Here is a 20,013-nt window from a genome sequence, read left to right on the forward strand (position 1 = left end):
GGGACTGGTATAGGAAAGGGGCTTGTGGCCAAAGGATGGAACTAAAGACAGCTGAAAGGGAAACTGTATAAATGTGTTAGCTGTGTTTAAAAAATGAGTGCCATTAATTGACTGTAGATCATTAATGTATAAACTTTGACAGCACTAATATATCATTGCTGTATAAACAAAACCTCCTTATAGCTTATTGTTTTTCAGGGTTTATGTCATATGTGGGTTATATTGCACGTATGTAGTGATTATCATTTATCTTGCTCAAAATCATTGATTTGGATTTTATTTTTCTTGTTCAGATAACCAGCCGAAAAAGATCAGGAAGGTGCCCCCTGGTCTCCCATCCTCAGTAAGTGTCACTGACTTTTTTTTGTGTGTGTGTACAAAATATGCTAGTCCTCAAAAGTTAACCTAAACCAAAACGAGGACTCTCTTCAGGTGCTTGTTGTTAAAATTGTTCATTATTGTAAGATAATTATTGGTGTCAAATATGGTTTGAAAACAAATTGGGTTGAAAATTACAATGTTGATATTTTGAAACATGCAAAATTGCATTAATTCAGCGGTGCAGCTGCTCAAACTAAAACACTAATTTAACTCAAATCTATCATTTATCAAGAAGACACATCACAATCAACATAAACACATAGTATTCATAGTATATCAGTTCTGTAGCGATTCATACACAGGCCTTTTCTGCTTTGTGTCTGGAAACAATGATGCCACTCAGCAGCTTAAAGCAAGTATTTACATTGCTGTTCATCCTTCGTCAGTGGTTGGGTATAGTCCCGGATCAGTGCTACACTGCGTTCTGCAAGGTCATTGACAGTGGCGATTCTGTGCAGGACGTGCTGTGATGACTGGAATGACAGGTCATACTCCCAAGCATCAGGGTTCCTTTTCTAGGAAGTCAGCGGGGGACTTTTAATACAGAAAAATGTGCAGGGAGACAGACGTAACCAAATCTACAAGAGTCTTGGTAGTGATGGCTTCTTTACAGTAAAATCCGCCTGTGGTTGAAATGCAAGGAATCGTGGCAGTAACAGTGGGTTGTTTGACAGTGCTGAAAGTTTTATAGTTTATATCTATATATAATGGCTACCTTAGTGTGAGAGAGAGCGAGAGAGGGACGGAGAGAGAAAGAGAGGGACGGAGAGAGAGAGAGAGTGACCTCGTTAGTAGATGGTAGCTCTTTCAGGGCACAGAGTCTGTGTCTGAGCCAGGATTAACACTGGCACATACCATCAGACAACACGCCCCCCCGTCCTGACACACAAAACAATTGGAAACACATCCTTGCACATTATGAGAACACATGAGGCATTCACTCATGCGAGGCTTAATCTTGCCCACATGAATCCAGATATGCACACACAAATATACTGTTTTTAGCGGTAACCAGATATTCCTATTTTTAGGGTTGTGCTTACCCATGCAGTATGCTTTTAAGCGTTCGTGCATAAGCCCTTTTGTCAAAATAATAAACTTGCACCTCACCCATCGTCTTTCTTTCTTTCTCACACATCAAATACACAGTGTGTGATAGCTGGGTTCTAACCTGGCCTACTAAATCCCAGCACAGACTGAGACTCATCCTCTAATACCTGGCCTTTTAGGCCTGCTGTGAAGAATTTGAATTGCTGTGTAGATTAGTCCGCATTTAAAGGGGCCATATCCTAAATGTACTTGGATTGCCTGTTCTCTGAAGTTCAATAGCTTTATTAACATTTAACATCTGAGATCTGACTTAAGACTCACAGACATAGGATTTTTCTATGTTCCAACTTCTATTTATCTAAGATAATTTGGCAGGCTGCTTTGTTACTTGTTTTTTTTTTTTTTTACAAATGACGTATGTCAGTTAGTTCACAATCACTTAAAAATGATATCTCAGAATCTATCATCTCTGCAGGCTGTAACATTTCTTATAATTCAACCTGACTGGGTGGGGCTAACCACAGCAGGTGAAGTAAATGTATTTAAGATATTGGGATGTATGAGCAACGTTGTATTTTTATTTTATGGTTTTTGATTGAATAGTTGTGAATAGTTTATTTTTATTTTACTAAGTATCCCTGTTTAATCAGCACATCCCTGTTACATTAATTGATTTATCACATCAAACGAATGTCAGAATTAATTGAATATTCATCCTGCTAATGGACACCAGATGAAAACTGGCCTTTTGGCTAAATCTGCCATATTTACCCCATGACATAATGGTGTCCCTGTTAAATAAACAAAGTGTAAGTCATATGGCCTGTGTTTTATTGAGTCCCAACTCTTTTTTTTCTTTTTGGACAAGCAAAAAAGAAATACCACAATCGCATGCTTTCTTTTGTGGTGTGTCCTCTACTCTCTTTCCATTTTTATTTTTATCCTCAGTTCTGTTCCCTCCCTCTTTTACATTTATACTCCTCCTCTTCTCTTCTTGTCCCCTTCTCTTTCCAGTGTTCTCTGTCCCTGCCCCCCCCCCCACTCCCTCTCTCCTGTCTGTCCTCGCTCATTTTTGCTTTCTCTCCCTCTTCCTCTCTACATTCGTTCTTCTCCCTCCCTCTCTCCCAGCTGCCTGTGGTGTTGGCTGGCCTCCAGGAATGGGCAGATGGCTCTGTAATTGGGAATGCATCTCTCTCTCTCTTTCTCTCTCTCTATTTTCTCTCTCTTTTTCTTTCTCTCTCTCTCTCTCTCCCCTTTCTTTCTTCCATCTCCCCTCACATCATACTGTTTAATCAAATTACACAAATAACCCTCAAAGCCCTGGATCCTCAGTCTTTCTGCTTTATAGCTTGATTTCTTCATTTACACCAAAACCCCAGAGCTCGGAACCAATTAAATCAGACAGGATCTGTAGCTGTGCCAAGTAAATGGCTTCATGTTGCTTTTCATCTTTCGGTTTTAACCTTTTGTTGTGTCGACGAGTTGCGGAGGTCATTTATTTCCATGGCTTCTTTTGCTGGCCGTAATATTACTTAACATAATTATTAATACTGTACTGTTAAAATAGAGCACACTACAATCTTCTTTTTGAGGTGTGTCTGGCTATGAATGTTTCTATGTGAAGGAGTGTCTGTGGTAGCCCATGCAGCTATTTGGGATGTTTCCCTTGGGACAGCATGTGTTCTGTATTCTGTGTTCTGCGGTGGATGTTTCCTGATTCAACACACATGCACTGCACTCTTTTACAGCCACAATAATAGAACTATTTCACAGAGACACACAAAATACATGTTATAATTCAGTGACAATTTTATCATAGTTCTTTGTGGATTACCTTGTTTGTCACGGATATTTGAAATTCTCCTAACGGAAAACCTGATTTCTCCTGCGAGTACAGGTCTACCCAGCAGTCCCTGGTGAGGACTATAACCAGGAGAATGCAGGCTACCCAGCCTCGAAAACTGGTAGTGTTTACCCAGGCTCCTTCTATCTGCAAGGTGTGTGAACTGTTATTGGACATCAAGCATGGTCTTAGTGTTTTTTTTCCTTTGCTTTTTTGGAAACAAGAATGGAAAAAAAATTTCTAAAGCTAAAATATGATTTTTATGGCTTCATTGTTGGTTTCAAAAAGGACTTTAGGATTAACAAATGGGCTGCACATTTTATGTCGGTTTATTTCTTCTAATTTAATTAATGGGAACAACCTTATGATCATATGTATGTCATTTCTAAATTGTATTCATTTGTTTGTGGTTCATTTTATATTTACACATAGCATTTTATTTTCCCAGAGTTTAAATGAATATAATTTAAATTTCATAAAATTATTGAAAATATTTTGCTTTCACAGAAGGTCTTCAAGATCCATGGGGTCAGTCAGGTTATTCATCTATGCCTCACCTTGCCCAGGCTGCACCCTTTTCTTCACTCAACCCTCCAGATCGCTTGGTAAACCACAACTTTACACATTTATTTTTAAACTTTGCATATTCACCTTCCACTACTTTAATATCGGTGAGGCATTAAATGTGAAATGAGCCCAGCTGTTTATGTTGGTCAGCGTACAAAGTGGCTTTCACTGTCGTATATCTCCTCTCTTCCAGAAGAGGCAGGCTTTGCCCCTGTCCCCTCCAAACTACCCTCACCATGGCAATGAGGTTAATGGTGGCAACCTTCCAGCCAGCTTCCAGTCTGCATCTAGCAGCTACGGAGTCCCCAACCACACGCCACCCATCAGTGGAGCAGACGCCATCATGGGTAAGAGGCTACGCCCTTCTACTGCCGCAGAGCAGTGTGGGGGACATGTGTGAACCTCACTACAAGGACTGCCCTAGTTGGCCATTTTATGAGAAGCCCACCATCACACGTGTACATTTTTGTGACCTTGTTTATTTTGTGGCTGTGATTATTTCAGGCAACAGAGGCACCACAGCAGGAAGTTCAGGAGATGAGATTGGAAAAGCTCTTGCATCGGTGAGTGAAGCTAGTCATATTTCTCTGCTATTATTTTCATCTAAAACTGACATTAAAATTACTCTGAACCGCAGCTGTGCTTGGGGGTCAGGGAGAAAGAGTGAAGGATATGAAATGGACTTGGTGCCCCAGCAAAACATTGTTAATTTATGTTTAGTGACCTTTTCATTGAAGTTTACAATGATATTTTATGTTGTCCACCTTAAGTGATTATTCTGAAATTACTAAACGGTAAGCTTGTCCTTAATGTTACGTCTGTTTCATGTTTAGATATACCCATCAGACAACAACGGAAGCAACTTTTCTTCAACTCCACCCACCCCGGTGGGCTCTCCACAGAGCATGGGAGGTATGTGTGTTTCTGTATTCATGAGAAATGTATAAGAAATGGATTACGTGTCTGAGAAAAGCTGATTGGCGCCATCTATTGTTGAAACATTATATTTACAGGATTAATTTAATTTGGCCTACTCTGAGGATGCGTGTTATTTAACACTAAGCTGGACGTAGAAATTCATACTACAGGTGTTTATTTAGTATCATTTTAAAGAATGTTCCATTTTTTCTGTTCTCCTTCCCTTTTGCAGCCTCTGCCTCCCAGTGGTCTAGAGGGTCCACACAGCCTACACCGTCACCAAACTTTGAAGGAGGATTACAAGCACTGGTATTGCATTGATCAAAAATAGTGCTAAATCGAGTTTAGAGGCCTGTCCTAAATATTGACATATTTTAAAGTCAAATGATTTTAAATTTGTTGTTGATAACCACAATGAAATAAACCATTATTTGAAAAAAATGTAGACGTCCTGGTTGTTATCTGATGCTCTCTGAAGTTCTCCATTACTTCATTCTGCAGCAAAACAAGATGGAAGATTGTCTGGGTGAAGCTTTACATGTGTTGAGGAACCATGCAGTGGGACCAGGTCCAGGCTCAGGGCTGGCGGCAGACATGCACAGTCTACTGAGTGCAGCCGGAGGAGCGGTGGGCCTGAGCTCCCTCAGCCAGAGCTTCAGTCTCCACGGTCGGCTGCCTGGCATGGTGCCTGAGCACCATGAGGAATCTGCAGGCTTACCCCCTTCCAGTGGCCTCCTGCATGGACACCATGCCCCACCACAGACTCCTGCCAGCTCTCAGCCTGAGGGCTTCACCAGTGAGTAAAATACTCAAAAGATTTTTTGAGGTCTGAGGTCCGCTCGAAGTGTAGTGTAGGGTTTGTCGATATGGGCAAAGATCTTACTGCTAAGGCATACCTATGAGTGAGCTGACTGTAGGGCTGGGCAGCATGACCAGACATCTAATGGCAAAATATTTATCATTATAATTAATTTTATTTTGTTAATTGTTGCTAATTATTACTTGTCTGTTTTTATCACAATCTGAATGTCATGTAATTCTAAATGTTGAAAACCAGTTCCACACTACAGTGCATGTGGCCTTTTTAGTCACTTTGTAATGAGGATTTTTAAAAATATCTTGCTACCTGGCTCAGCTAATATCATCTCTTCTTGCCTCTAAAGATGCAAATTTTCTTCTCTGCTTGGCTACTTTATAAAAGTTGCACATTGCCATCTAGTGGGCCAGAGAACCTTTTGTTTAAAGTCTAAGCACCACTTAATGGACCTCCATGAATATTTCATATTATTGTAGTTACTGACATATATAAGTATGAATTAAAATGAACATAGCAGCTTAATTTGCTTTAAAACTGACAATTTTATTAAATTGACTGAAAAACCCGAGCTCGCTACGGAAATTCTTGAACGCAACCGTGACGTCACTGGTGGACAACAGCTGAACAGCGCCGCGGTAAAACACCGTTATGACTGACTGTTATGACAGTATCTAAACCTTACCCTGTTTACCTCCATGTTACAGAGGCTCTTGAACACCTTTCGTTGGTGTCCTTACATGCCCATATTGTTGGAAAAGCGCCAGTGAAATGAGCTACAGATAACGGAGTGAGCGGATGGTCCTTTCCAAAGTGCCCGTTTAAAGTTGACAAATTTAGTCCATTTTCTGGATATTTTGGGATCTTTGGGCCATTTGTGCACAGATGTCCCACTGTACATTGAATGATTGCAGCCAAAAACAACAAACATTTTCGTCATTTTGCATTAAATCAAGTGCAACTTCTAGAGTTGTCTAGAGTCCACCGTCTACGTCACAGGCAAGACGCATATTGGGGGGGGGGACCAACGGTCTTTTAAACCTTATTCCTTGAATTAGTAAGAAATAACATGTTTTCTGACTATCAATAAACACAAGTTTGGAACTCAAATTCCACTGTAGTTATTTGTTTGACACTTTCATAAATATCCTGTCTAATGATACCAAGTTGAGAATTCAAACAACTTAATAATCATTATGAGAGAGAGAGAGAGAGAGAGAGAGTTAATGATTTTAATAGTTGTTGTTTTACTGCTCATGCCTACTTTAATGCATTGCCTTTTTGACAAATGCAGCTTCTCTAAATTTTCCTGTTTTGTATTTTGTGTCTCAGGTCTGCCTGGAAGCCTCTCCCGCTCCTCCCTTTCCTCCAGTACAGATATAAAGAGGGAGGACAAGGAGGACGATGAGAACTGCTCGATTGACGATGATGACAAGAAAGACAAGTTGAATCGCACAAGAACAAGGTATCGATGGTCATGAACTACTTACTAAATAGAATTAAATAGGTCAGAACTTTGTATTAATGCTTTATTTTGTTTGCCTTAGCTATCTTGCTGTTTTACGTGAATGCAGAGAGTCATTAGCTCGTAAATTCACAGTCCACATCACTGAATGAAGTACAGCTAATGTCATACACTTGTGGTAGACAAAATAATTTGGCCTGACAAGAATCACAGGGAACATAAGTAAATGCTGTAATATAAGTAAAGTCTGTTGTATCTATTACTGATATGGCAGTTTTGCCTTGAAATAGAACTACCTCATTTAAAAATAACCATTCAAAGAGTGCTTGAGGACAACCATAATCTGTGTTTCAGAAAAGATGAGCGTTAACCTGCATCACAATATTCACCCTCAATCCCTTGCAGTCACTCACACGCCATTTCCGGCATCATAATAAGCGTACTTTTGTTGTGACTGTAACCCCTCCCATGTTACCCCTTCCTTCTGTCCTCCTGATTCGCCCCCTAAGTCAGCTTAGTGAGGACGACGAGGACTTGCCGGTGGAGGTGAAGGCGGAGCGGGAGAAAGAGCGGCGTGTGGCCAATAACGCTCGAGAGCGCCTCCGTGTGCGCGACATCAACGAGGCCTTCAAAGAGCTGGGACGCATGTGCCAGCTGCACCTGAGCAATGAGAAACCGCAGACCAAGCTGCTCATCCTGCACCAGGCTGTTAGCGTAATTCTCAACCTGGAGCAGCAAGTGCGAGGTCAGTGGGCTCTTGACCTCGTGGGGTGGGAACGCAAACTCTTGCAAAAACGAGAGGTGGCGCAGCATCATGCGCTTCCAAGCGGTGGAGATGTGACTGTGGGGTGGGCTGGCAGACCTGCTTAGAGAAGGGTTAAGCTGGCTTGTGAAGTGATCTAATTTACAGAAATGCTTTTTCAGTGTCCACTTCTGGAGCCATATGTTTTATTTACCTGACAGTGGAAGCTTATTTCCCACTTATGAGCACTGTGCAAACTGCAGGCATAAATCCACACTAAGTAAAGCTCCTGTTTGAGGCAAGTGTGTGGTAATTTAAGTATGCAGAGTTGTAGTGCTTTTTGTTGGAGAGGGTGCACAAGCCTGTTTTACCTTTTCGAAGTGGGGCTGGTCGCCGAATAGAGTGGCATGGGGCTTTCTGCAGTGTCTGTACATTGTTGTATGTTGTAGGTCTGTGTGTCAATGCTGCATGGCCATGTACCTGTCTTGTGCCTGTTTTTTTGTCCTTCACTCACGCTTTTCATTCCCAATCCTGTCTTGTCTGGTTATTTTCCTGCTCACCCAGTCACTGTCTGTCTTCAGTCAGAAAGTCACTAACATTTCTCACAGTTTTCAAGTTTAGCACAATTTGTTGTTGACATCTGCAGGTTTCCCTAAGTAGGTATTTAGGAACAGTGGCAGCTTCATGTCTGTACAATTTTGTGTAATTGACATACGAAGCCTGGTACTAGATGTCCAATAACTGCTGCGTGCAGGATTTCGTGATTGTGAAAATGAAAGTTTTACATATTTAGAGTGTGGATTTTGTTTAATGCTCATTTCTCATTGACTAATAATTAGGATTGAGCAATACAGTGAAATGTTATCACAATATTTAACTGGAAGGTTACACTAAAAATGTTAAAAACATTTTATAAAGAATATTTCTTTTCATTTTCACTGTAAGTAGTCTTCTTCAAGATATTGGTAAATTAGCTCTTAAAATTTTACTACTAGCGGCACGGTGGTGCAGCAGGTAGTGTCACAGTCACACAGCTCCAGGGGCCTGGAGGTTGCGGGTTCGATTCCCACTCCGGGTGACTGTCTGTGAGGAGTTGGTGTGTTCTCCCTGTGTCCGCGTGGGTTTCCTCCCACAGTCCAAAAACACACATTGGTAGGTGGATTGGCAACTCAAAAGTGTCCGTAGGTGTGAATGAATGTGTGACTGTGTGTGTTACCCTGCGAAGGACTGGCGCCCCCTCCAGGGTGTATTCCTGCCTTGCGCCCAATGATTCCAGGTAGGCTCTGGACCCACCGCGACCCTGAACTGGATAAGGGTTACAGATAATGAATTAATGAATTTTACTACTAAGCTGGAGGGCAGTTTTCCTATTATAAATGTGCCTTACTCAAAACGTATTTTAATATCGCTGACAGCAGTGTTGCATGGCTTTGACTCTAACATAGTGTGATGTTAAAATATAAAATGTGTCCGTAGGTGTGTTAGTTTAGTAAATTACTTTAGCAGTGTCCATCTTTGAATCCTCTTACAAACTACGCTGTTGGTTTTAGCTTTAATTCTGTCACTTTTGCTTTTTTCCTACTGTATTCTGGGATAGCAGTGATACTGAACTGACCTACAGCATACTACAGGGTGTTAACAGCTGATCCATTTTTGCCCTGCGTTTCACTCTATTGGTTATATTAACTTTGCTTTTGTCGATTTTTCTGTTTGCAGCAGCTTTTTTTTTTGTGTTTGTTTGTTTTTTGCATGTTAAAGTCTGCCATGTTTAATCACTTTCCCAATCCCACCATCTCTTTTTTTTGCCAGGTCATCATGCTTTTTTTAAATCATCACCAGTCCTTCTCTTCTCCTTTTCTCGCTTCTCCTTGCAGATTGCAGCAGTGAGCTCAATCTCATCACTAATAAACACATCCCTGTGCCATGGGATGGGTTTATGATGAGATATCAGTCCCTATCCTCTGTACTTAGCTTTCTCCATTGCAGTGTTTGTTTGTCCATACAGTACATGGCAGATGGTGCATTGCTTTTTTTTTTTTCCCCCTCTAACACATTTTTACTCTCTTCCTTTTCCTTACCCACCCCTCTTGTCTCACCTTTTGCTCAATGGCAGCCCCAGAGGCCCTCATTCTCCAAAAAACAGAACAAAACCACCAGACAAATTTCAAATTTTCAGCTCGTGTTTAATATTTATATAAAGCTGATCGTCTCTTTTCGTTTTCTCGGACATCTTGACGGTTTGCAATGTGAAAAGAAGAAAGGAAAAATTATTCCTTGAAGAAAAAAAGGCCACCTTCATTTTCCTCAAAGCACCTCTTTCTCTCCGCTCTGCTCCACTCAGTCCCTCACTCCAGGCCTCCTCCTCCAGCCTCAAGATGATAAACCGCCAGTTCTTTCTCTCAAACACGTTTAATGAGAAGGTTTACTGATGTGAATAGTATAGGAATATGCACACTCTTTTGGGAAATACCAAGTGAACCCTTCCAGTCCTGATATGGACCTCAGTAGGTATTATCTCGGTCCCTTAGTGGACACTAAATGACCATTAAGAGCTATTATACTTGGCTGAAAGTGAAGAGTTTTTTTTATAGTGATCAGGAAACATGTAAATCCTTAATCTACAAAATTGCTTACCTAGAAATACAAAGGCTGTTCCTTGTAGTGGTGCTGTATAAAGCATTCCTCATGTTTGAAAACAGCAAATGTTACCCTGATGGTTCTTATTTTACACTACCGATTCTGAGCTTTGAAAGTGATTCCTGGTGAACTGCACAAAGGCTAAAGTAAGTCAGTGTCCTGCAGGGCTTTAAGTATTAGCATGCAGCAAACTCTTAACATCAGAGATGCTGAACACTTGGCCTATGAGATGATTTAGTGTTAACCGGTTAGCCAGCAAGTTAATTTCTTGACAGCATCATTAATGCACACTCGGTTGGCCCTGACAGCAGTGTGTCGGAGGAGTGTTTGTCAGTGGAGGAGAAGGAGCAGCGGGACCGGGAGCGGCGTTTGGCCAACAATGCTCGGGAACGAGTGCGTGTACGCGACATCAATGAAGCCTTCCGGGAGTTGGGTCGCATGTGCCAGCTGCACCTGAAGAGTGACAAGGCCCAGACCAAGCTTATCATCCTGCAGCAGGCTGTGCAGGTCATCCTGAGCCTGGAGAGGCAGGTCAGAGGTAGGGTTTCAACAGCCAGGACTATCCCAAACGTGGATTTCACTTCTGCCTGCGCTGTGGAGAATGGGGTCTTAATAGAAGGCTTTATACATGCAGCCACAGTCATCGCTGCCATTGGAAGCTTTGCTTCATGACTGTTCCTGAGCTTTACAATCTTCCTCTACCTGTCCACTCTACCTCTGCCATGCTCATGCTAAAGCTATCTGTCTGGTAGAACATGCTAACATGACTGAGAATAAATATCAGCTTAAGCTACCCTGTCATTAGCATGATGCTATTTGCATCATGCCAACTACTGCCTATTAGCTTTCATTCACCAATAGCATTATTAGCCTTTTTGTAACTGAAACCTAGAGCTTCAACCCTTCTGTCTTCTTATCACTGTTACATCCCATACCTGCCATTCTGTGCCGTGATGTGAAACACTATATGTAACTGCTTTTGCTTCCCTCCTTATCTGCACTGTTATTCCATGTCAGGGCTGTCTCTGCTGAAGTGTGCTGACAAAGCGTGAGGTATCAGACCAATTCTGTAATCTCTGATGTGACTCTCTGTCTGTCTTGACTCACCACAGAACGTAACCTGAATCCAAAAGCAGCGTGTCTGAAAAGGAGAGAGGAGGAAAAGGTGACCGGTGTTGGGGGAGATCCTCAGATGCCTCTGGGAGGAGGCCACCCCGGGCTGGGTGGAGATGGGCACAGTCATATGTAATATTTATGTAAGTGATTTATGACAGTTCCGCATAACCGAAATTTGACAATGTGTAGTTGATACCAAAGGCAGAATATAGAATTGCTTTGGATGAGAACATTATGAAGAATTTGATATGAACACCAATGATGGGTGTGGGGTTAAATTTTATTACATTTTAATGTTGTTTTTACTCTGGCTAAAACTAAATAATAATCAATCTCTAGGAAGCAAGTGTTAACCTACCAGTTTAAAAAGTCTGTTACTCATCAAAATTGCAGCAGCTTGTTTAAGGATGGGCAACATATAGGTAGGGGTGGTGCAGCGGGTAGTGTCGCAATCACACAGCTCCAGGGACCTGGAGGTTGTGGGTTCGATTCCCACTGTCTGTGAGGAGTTGGTGTGTTCTCCCTGTGTCTGTGTGGGTTTACTCCGGGTGCTCCAGTTTCCTCCCACAGTCCAAAAACACACGTTGGTAGGTGGATTGGCGACTTAAAAAGTGTCCGTGGGTCTGTGTATATTGCCCTGTGAAGGACTGGCGCCCCCTCCAGGGTGTATTCCCGCCTTGCGCCCAATGATTCCAGGTAGGCTCTGGACCTATCGCGACCCTGAACTGGATAAGCGCTTACAAATAATGAATGAATGAATGAACATATAGGTTTTAACCATGTACAGTGTACTTTCTGTTTATGTAAAATATGCCTGTTATTCCATAACCCTAATTTGCCTTCTCTCATGCTTTCTTTCTTTTGCCCCCACAGATTGTAAACAGTGCTTTCAGATGTGGCCTTACTCTCATATGTACCGTCTCAGTGTGCATGCACACGTACCCTGACTGTGCAAATAATCTTTTAAACGGACAAAATACCACACGCTTTGGTGAAAACTGACACACAGCTCCTACAACTGCACACACAAACACACACATCATGGACCATTGAAGCATCCTGAAGAACACTGCTGAGGAAGAGAGACAGGAACTCTCTGAGCACATAGAACAAGGGTATTTGCTCTGGGTTCTTTTTTTTTCTTCTTCGTCTTCTTTTTTTTTTTTTCTTTTTTTTTTTTTTCTTTTAAGGCACACTTGCTTACATTTCTGGGAGCAATGGTGAATTTTACCAGGACTGATGTGATTCAGTCGAAAACTAGACAGCCATTCCCCACAGACTCAACAGCTGTCTTATCTGTGTTGATAAGGAGAAAAAGCAAAAGGCACACCCTTTCTTGTTCAGTATAAAACACATGGATCCATCAACCTCTACCAGTTTCAGCTGATTCCAAGTATTTGCTGGAAACATGGACAGGTCCAACTACGCCTGACAGTGGCCTCAAAAGAGGACACTTACCTACAACACAGTTTTTGGGTAGTCAAGGTCTCCGGTGAGGGAACAGAAATATCAGCTTTGTGGGTTTTGTTTTGTTATGTTTTTTTTTTTTTTTTATCCATAGACTATCATTCTTTTGTACCATTTCACTTCACAGCAAATACAGAAGTTGAATGAGAAGAAAAGCTGGATTTTATAAACTCCCCAAATTCAGCTTGAGTTTATCGCATTAACACCAAGCATCCGAGCTTGTGTACCTACCTTGACTGGAACCCATTGACACCCTGCTATGTCAGCCAAAGCATCAACACCTCTTTAATATATTTGCAGGACTAGCGCATGTAAGTCGGCGCTCGAGTCCTGCCATCCTCTTCATCCAAAAACATCTTGTCAAGCTTCCATATGCTCCTTCAGCAGCAAAGAGTTTCCACATTGTGTCGTTCAGCCACAAGTTTGACCCTGGATCCTTCTCCCTGCTGCTCCAGTGTCTGAGGGAATTGTCTTGGACGTTTATTTCATTTATGCTTAAGCATGTTTCCGTACAAGCCTGAGATGGATTTGGATTTGGAGTAAAGTGAAGACAAATGACATACACTTTTCTTTGGGGGTGGGCTGGGTCAGTATATTTGCTTAACTCATGTCAGGGGTGTTTGTGTGTTTTGTTGAGTTGAATAATGGATAGTGTCAACCGATATGAACTGCCACTTCTGGACAATATTTTTCTTCGAAATAGAGAAAGATAGATAATGGCTTATTTGAACAATTACGTTGGGTCTTCATGAGAAGATCCCCATGTTGTTAAACTGTTGACTTTACATTTCATTTCCTTTTTTTATATATATAAAATTCATCTAAATGTTATTTTTACCTTTTGATCTTTTACAAATATGTGGGAAAATCCTAGCGTTTGATGCCAGGAACAAATGTAATTGATATTTCTTTTGCCATTTTGATGATGTGTTTTAATGAAAGGGCATGGAATAGAACTTAGCCAACCTTTGCCTATTCATTATTGAATATTCCTTTTTTTGCCATTGCTCCAGTTATTTAGAGGGTTTGGGTCACTGCAAGTATACTTTTTTTTATTATTATTATTATTGGTTGAGGCCCTCAGAATCAAACAAATTGTAATTATAGTATTGTGGTTGCACCACCTTTGTGAATCCTTTTTATAAAAGCCATGTTTTCAGTCAACCGAAAGGTAACAGGATACTGATTCCACATTTCAACAAATATTTTGAACAGTGTTCTTCAGTCAAAACAAATTCTCATAAAGGAATGATTTTTGGAAAAATCAGTTCACACCAATAACCTTGTTCACTTGTAAACAGTTAAGCCATGGAATGCTTATTTGATCACGCAAATGTGTTAATAACCCCCCACAGGAAGCTAAACTATGAACAAACGCAACTGTAGCTGAACACTGTCTACAAAACGGGTCTTTTGCTGAGATTTGATAGTCCGTTGCACTGTGTACACGCAGAGGGAAGCTGTATTTTATGGGAAAGTCCGTGTTTGTTAGCACCATTAGTCTCAGAGCTCTAGCGGGAATCTAAAGCAGTTAAATGTGGATTGTCTGGGGTAAGTGGAAAATTTTACAAAATTCGACTTTTTTTCCAGAATCATTCCTTTAAAACAAGATGTTTAGAGTCGTATACGTTTGCTTTTTGCAAAGATCTAAATTGTTGGAAACTGTTAGTGAGAGATAAGGGTGGCCTTCTTCATTCTCCCGACTGACCAACTGCACCTAAAGGGGGTCACACTGGGGAGTGATAACATACTAGTGCCTGCACATTATTATTCTTTTGTTGTTGTTTTTTTTTTCAGTTTAGTCCTGAAGTCAGGTTTTAATTAAAATGTCACATGTTTTTCGGTGGCTTTACTTGAGGATATTTTATAAATTCACATGAAGACGGGCATGAGAATTTTTAGTGTATCTTAAAATGAACTTTTGCTCTTCTGGGCAAATAAAAGTACTTTCTTTGTAAACACGTTCCCTGTTTAGTTTTTAATGTGCTCAGTGGTGCACAGTCCTGATTCTGATCAATAATGAAGTACGTTTCCTGTATTTTGTTCAGTATAGATACTCAGCATTGACCACAACGATGCATTCACCAGCATGTGTAACAGGCATGAATGGTCTAAATGAAGTACAGTGGGGAAAAAAAAAAGGTTTCATAAATTTTTGGTGGCTTTTAAGCCAGTAATTATGACAAATACAAAAGAACATCTGGATATGTGAGTGTTCACTGTTGTAATTTGTATGAAACTCAGTTGCACAGTTTTAATAATATTCATGTCCAAATAGAATATCATTCTGCATGCTGACATTTCATGGGCTTAAACTATGTGCGCCCAATTCTAAAATCGATTGAATGACGCTGTGCCTCAAATTGAGGCAGTTGCTCCCTATGAGCGCTCAAAAAAAGTTGCATCAATTTAAGTAGGAGTTATGAGTTATGAGTATGAACCTCTCTCTCAAAATTTAAACTAATGGAAATGTACTGACAGGTTGAGCCTGGATTAGTCAAAAAATGAATTGGGATTAGTCAAATCTAGATTTATGGCCAGCACAATAGTGAGCAGTTAAGGCACTTTGAGTTCAAACATGCCAAGTACCAGATTAAGTCTCATAACGCATTCAGAATTTGACTTAGCTGTGTCCTAACACTGGCTTTGTGTGGAGATCCTATCCTGGAAATCAAGTGCAAAAACCTCATTATTTTTTTTCTTGGGTTTTATAAGCAGTCCCTTTCAGTCCTTTGACATCTGTAGAATCTGCTGACTCCAGACATTGGGGAAGTTTTTTTTTTGGTCCCCAAAGTGCCTCCACTTTCCTATTTTTTTATATAAAGTAGCTATTCAGAACTGTTATGTATATGACGTAGCAATAAATGTGCCATTTTTAATAACAGAAGTATACATTTTTTTCAATGTCTGTCTTTTTTTTAATTATTATGACTTATGTACCCGAATAAAGAAAAGAAAAACATTTCAAGGAGACATTTATTTTGTCAACGCTTTGACACATAATAAATTGCTGTCTATAAGTGGGTCATTCATAATTTGCACAGAAGTCATTAGAATAAACTGCATTCAGACCACACCTCAATTATTGAATTTCTCTTCAAATAATATATTTTACAGCAAATAAGCATTTAACAAAATTGAACATTCATTCATTGTCTAAAACTGCGTATCCGATTCAGGGTTGTGGTGGGTCTGGAGCCTACCAGGAATCACTGGGCACAAGGTGGGAACACACCCTGGTCCTTTGCAGGGTGATGCACACTCACACATTCACTCACACCTTTGAGTAACCAATTCATCAACCTATACGTGTTTTTGGACCATGGGAGGAAACCAGAGCACCCAGAGGAAACACGGACAACACACCAAACTCCTCACATACAGTCACCTGGTGTGGGACTTGAGCCCACAACCCCCAGGTCCTTGGAGCTGTGTGACTGCAACATACCACCTGCTGCATCACTGTGACACCCTAAAATTTACATAAATATTCAAAAAATTGCAGACATTCAATAATTACCTTTTGTTCACCATAATTAATTTGGTATTTTTGTTATTATATATTGAGTAGAGTTATTGCCAATGAGGAAAAAGTAAAATGATTGATAGTTCCGGTTTATGCTCTTCTTTTGAAGACTTTTCAGATTGAATCCCGAGTAATAAGAGTCGGACTTTTATTATGAAATGTCAATCTCGACTAATAATAGTCTGACTTTTATTATGAAATGTGCTAGTGTTTCGTGTTAAGGTCGCCTCTGTTGAGCTCCATCTCTCCTTCTGCTCTGTGCTCTGTTTCGGTTCCCGTCGCTGAGAGAGAGAGAGACTACAGGACAATGCTCTCAAAAATTGTCGGACAGAAGTATGTCTCTATTGCGAGGACGTGGTAAGGACCTTGATGCCGCTGTCCTGGGTGTTCGTGTGGGTTGAAGTGCGGCTTATGTCCGAGTGTGAGGCGGTTGTGTCCTTGGTGACCTCCCCGCTTTAAGCACTGAGAGACCGAGTGCTGACGGTTAACCCCAGTTTCCATAGTTACTTTTATCTCCATTACTTTCTTCACCTACAGACGCGGCTCTAATAGAACACAGAAACTCAGTGTGCGGAGCTCCACGCACTTCAGCTCTTTTAAACTCTTATTGACAGTATGTCGGGCTAACGTTAGCCTTTAGCAGCGAGTGATGGTTCGTGTTTTTTTCTCAGGCTTAAGTTGACAAAAATTGCTCATTAGTTGTTGTTTATTTAATTACTCTGTGTTTTGAAGCCACTTTGTCTATATGAGTGACGTCATAATAGGAAGACAATAAATAATTATTGTAAATATACATGTAATTCGCATATTCCACACTTCAGTTCCACCTTAAAAGCCTTTTATGGAATTTTAAGTGTTTAATTTATCCAAAATTAAGAGCTGTCCAACAGTGAATTTTCTTAATATTTCCTTCTTTCAAATGGGCTTCACTTTAATTTAAAACTATTGAATTGGAAATCTTAAGTGGCTGATCTGTGCCAGAAATATTGTATTTTTTATTTTTTATTTATTTATTCATTTTGCTTTACCCTTTTAGGAAAACTTTCAGTTAATCTAGATGTTAAATATCATGGTCTTTGCCTGTATGAGTACCTCTGTTTTTTTCCCTTCTCCCCAGGGTTCCCACTATGACTTTATGGGGAGGAGTTGGAGGTATTGCACTTGTCCATTTTACAGACTGGAGACTGATCCTGGACTACGTGCCGTACATCAACGGCAAGTTCAAGAAGGATAACTAGATAACAAGTTTGAACTTGATGGTAAGTATTTGGTGTTGCTTTAGGCCAAATAATGGATACAGTCCAATTAAAGCTGCTAAGACCTGACTGCAATTAATTATGTACAAGCCGTTTATTACCTGATACATGACACTTTAATGTGACATGGAAACAAGTGGGGATTTGTGTGCAGTTGAGGAGTCAGCTTCAGGTCACTCCCCATCCTACCTGGCATCACGCAGACATTTCAGTAGCGTACCAGTGACAATAAACAAACCTTTGCTTTATTTAATACAGTAATGTTATGATGTTGCGTGATTAATTTTCCTAAAATAAAGATTTCAGGGGTGAGGTGGGTCTGGGGGCAATCCGGAAACACTGGCGCAATGCAGGAGTGCACCACGGACAAGGCACCGGTCCATCGCATGGCAACACCGACTCACACCTAGAGACAACTTGGAATATCCATGCCACCTGATAGGGCTGTGCCATATCGTATTGTTTGCAATAAGATCATCATAACTTTTAAAACAATAAAAAATGTATATTGTGATAATGGTGATATTCTGACTCATTTACATAATGACGTTATGAAATTACCCATAATATGACATGCATTATAATAATATTTAATTTTATATAATTATGAATTTAATGTTTTTGTTGCTGTAGTCTGTTTTCGAAATGAATAAAGTGTTTTTCAGTGGTTTGTCATATTGTCAAGAATATTGTTATCACCAATATACCCTGAAATATTAGGATATTTAGGCCATATTTCCCACCACTACCACCAACTACTGTGTGAGGAAACTGGAGCAACCAGAGGAAACCCACACAGGCACTGGGAGAACACCACAAACTCCTCACAGAAATTCACCTGAGGTGGGGCTTAAACCCCCAAACCCAGGACCCATATATATCTCAAAGAAAATGTACATCACATACCTTATTACAGTGTCAGTTAATGTGTGTGCATGTTCTCATTTTAGAATCAGAATTGTCTTTGTGCTACTTTGATGAATGAGGTTCATTGTATATTAGTAGTTTGTTCTGTAGTGTCCTGTGACATTAGGACATGCTGGTCCTCTAATAGCTTTTCAGCCTTGGGGACGTTATATAATCTATTTTCTAAGCCTTTTCATAATCTTTATTTAGTTTTCTATTACGTTTTAAATGTTCACAATGGAAAAATGCTTTAGACTTTGTTTTGCAGAGTTTAGTTTTTGCTTTAGTAGGCACACTCCCTAATTGGGGAATAGTAGTCTTTTCCCTACTAAACACAAGCCTGTTATTATGCGCAGGCAAACAAAGCAGCTGGAGAGTTAACGTGACTGGGTTTTTTGCCTTGGGCCTGATCTTTTTCTGACTTTGTGGTTAATGTCACCAATCAGATCCCTGCTGCTGAATTCCAAGTCAAAGTGACTCAGAGTTAATGTCATCTTAGACCTCAAGGTGTTACCAGCTCCTCTGCCTCTCTGCAACTGATATTTCACCTCATATTTCAGGTCAACAGAGAGACTGTTTACTTGGTCACTGACTTTTTGAAATGGCAAACAGTGCGTGGTTCAAAATCTAAAGCCTTAACCAGGAGTGCACAAACTGAAGACTGTATAATGATGTGAATCTCTGTTCCAGACTATGTCATGTTGTGGCATAAGGATAAATATAAACTGACTGTTATACTTCTCCCTCCACTCTAGGTCAGTCATTTGCTGAGGTTGGATTGGATCAAGATGAACATGTTAACGTGGGATAACAGAGGAGACACAGGCAAAGCCCACTGCATGGAACGGACTAATGAACCATCGAGTCTAATTTCTGTTTTGTTGCTAATGAATATATTGATTTTGTTGCAAAATAATCTGTAAATGCAAAATAAAACTGGTTTATTCCACACAGACACCAGTTCCATCCTGCCATTTAAACTCAGATCCACATTTTAAACATCAGTATCATCAAACCATCATTAGTAACTGAATTGTGCTTCGGTCTGAGAACAGTTATTAAAGTTTTAGGTAAATCGCCCTCATAAATAAGTGTTTTCTTGAACAATTAATTGATTTTGTATTTATATAGGGCGCAAGGCGGGATTACACCCTGGAGGGGGCGCCAGTCCTTCACAGGGCAACACACACTCACTCACACCTACAGACACTTATCGCTAATCCACCTACCAACGTGTGTTTTTGGACTGTGGGAGGAAGTCATTTTATGGTCAGATTAAACTGTTTTCAATAAATTGATGTGGTGAGAAGGTTTTTTTTTCCAAG

The 20,013-nt window shown here is 40.4% G+C and overlaps 2 protein-coding genes across 5 annotated transcripts in view; both read left to right on the top strand.

The window, feature by feature from the left end:
* Window positions 1-14,031, top strand: part of LOC136675665 (transcription factor E2-alpha-like) — a 31,953-nt gene extending 17,922 nt beyond the window's left edge. For 2 of the 3 annotated variants that reach the window (XM_066652357.1, XM_066652355.1), the window contains 12 exons: window positions 294-343; window positions 3,329-3,428; window positions 3,782-3,879; window positions 4,035-4,188; window positions 4,346-4,404; window positions 4,675-4,753; window positions 4,992-5,068; window positions 5,261-5,555; window positions 6,906-7,038; window positions 7,548-7,783; window positions 11,530-11,673; window positions 12,407-14,031. In XM_066652357.1, the coding sequence (XP_066508454.1) occupies window positions 294-343; window positions 3,329-3,428; window positions 3,782-3,879; window positions 4,035-4,188; window positions 4,346-4,404; window positions 4,675-4,753; window positions 4,992-5,068; window positions 5,261-5,555; window positions 6,906-7,038; window positions 7,548-7,783; window positions 11,530-11,666 (1,418 nt within the window). In that variant the 3' untranslated portion in view covers window positions 11,667-11,673; window positions 12,407-14,031. Of the gene's footprint in view, window positions 1-293; window positions 344-3,328; window positions 3,429-3,781; window positions 3,880-4,034; window positions 4,189-4,345; window positions 4,405-4,674; window positions 4,754-4,991; window positions 5,069-5,260; window positions 5,556-6,905; window positions 7,039-7,547; window positions 7,784-10,725; window positions 10,956-11,529; window positions 11,674-12,406 lie in introns of all 3 variants that reach the window. The other variant, XM_066652356.1, reaches the window with a different exon arrangement.
* Window positions 14,032-16,722: 2,691 nt separating this feature from the next.
* LOC136675826 (cytochrome b-c1 complex subunit 10-like) lies at window positions 16,723-19,959 on the top strand. 2 transcript variants are annotated; one of them, XM_066652591.1, is made up of 3 exons: window positions 16,723-16,883; window positions 17,644-17,785; window positions 18,082-18,338. In XM_066652591.1, the coding sequence occupies exons 1-2, from the start codon at window positions 16,834-16,836 to the stop codon at window positions 17,762-17,764; spliced, it is 171 nt and encodes a 56-aa protein (XP_066508688.1). In that variant the 5' UTR covers window positions 16,723-16,833; the 3' UTR covers window positions 17,765-17,785; window positions 18,082-18,338. The 2 variants fall into 2 exon arrangements, with proteins under 2 accessions (XP_066508688.1, XP_066508687.1); XM_066652590.1 differs by lacking the exon at window positions 18,082-18,338 and adding an exon at window positions 19,444-19,959 and having other exon boundaries at window positions 16,724-16,883.
* Window positions 19,960-20,013: the final 54 nt, after the last annotated feature.

This window comes from Hoplias malabaricus, chromosome X1 (assembly GCF_029633855.1).
Source record: "Hoplias malabaricus isolate fHopMal1 chromosome X1, fHopMal1.hap1, whole genome shotgun sequence".
Classification (NCBI taxonomy): Eukaryota; Metazoa; Chordata; class Actinopteri; order Characiformes; family Erythrinidae; genus Hoplias; species Hoplias malabaricus.

What these genes read in the sequence shown, in the direction of transcription:
- LOC136675826 (XM_066652591.1), top strand. Translation starts at nt 16,834, where the DNA reads ATGCTCTCAAAAATTGTCGGACAGAAGTATGTCTCTATTGCGAGGACG. An exon ending in GTCTCTATTGCGAGGACGTG is followed by an intron (nt 16,884 to 17,643) that starts GTAAGGACCTTG and finishes CCTTCTCCCCAG; the next exon opens with GGTTCCCACTATGACTTTAT.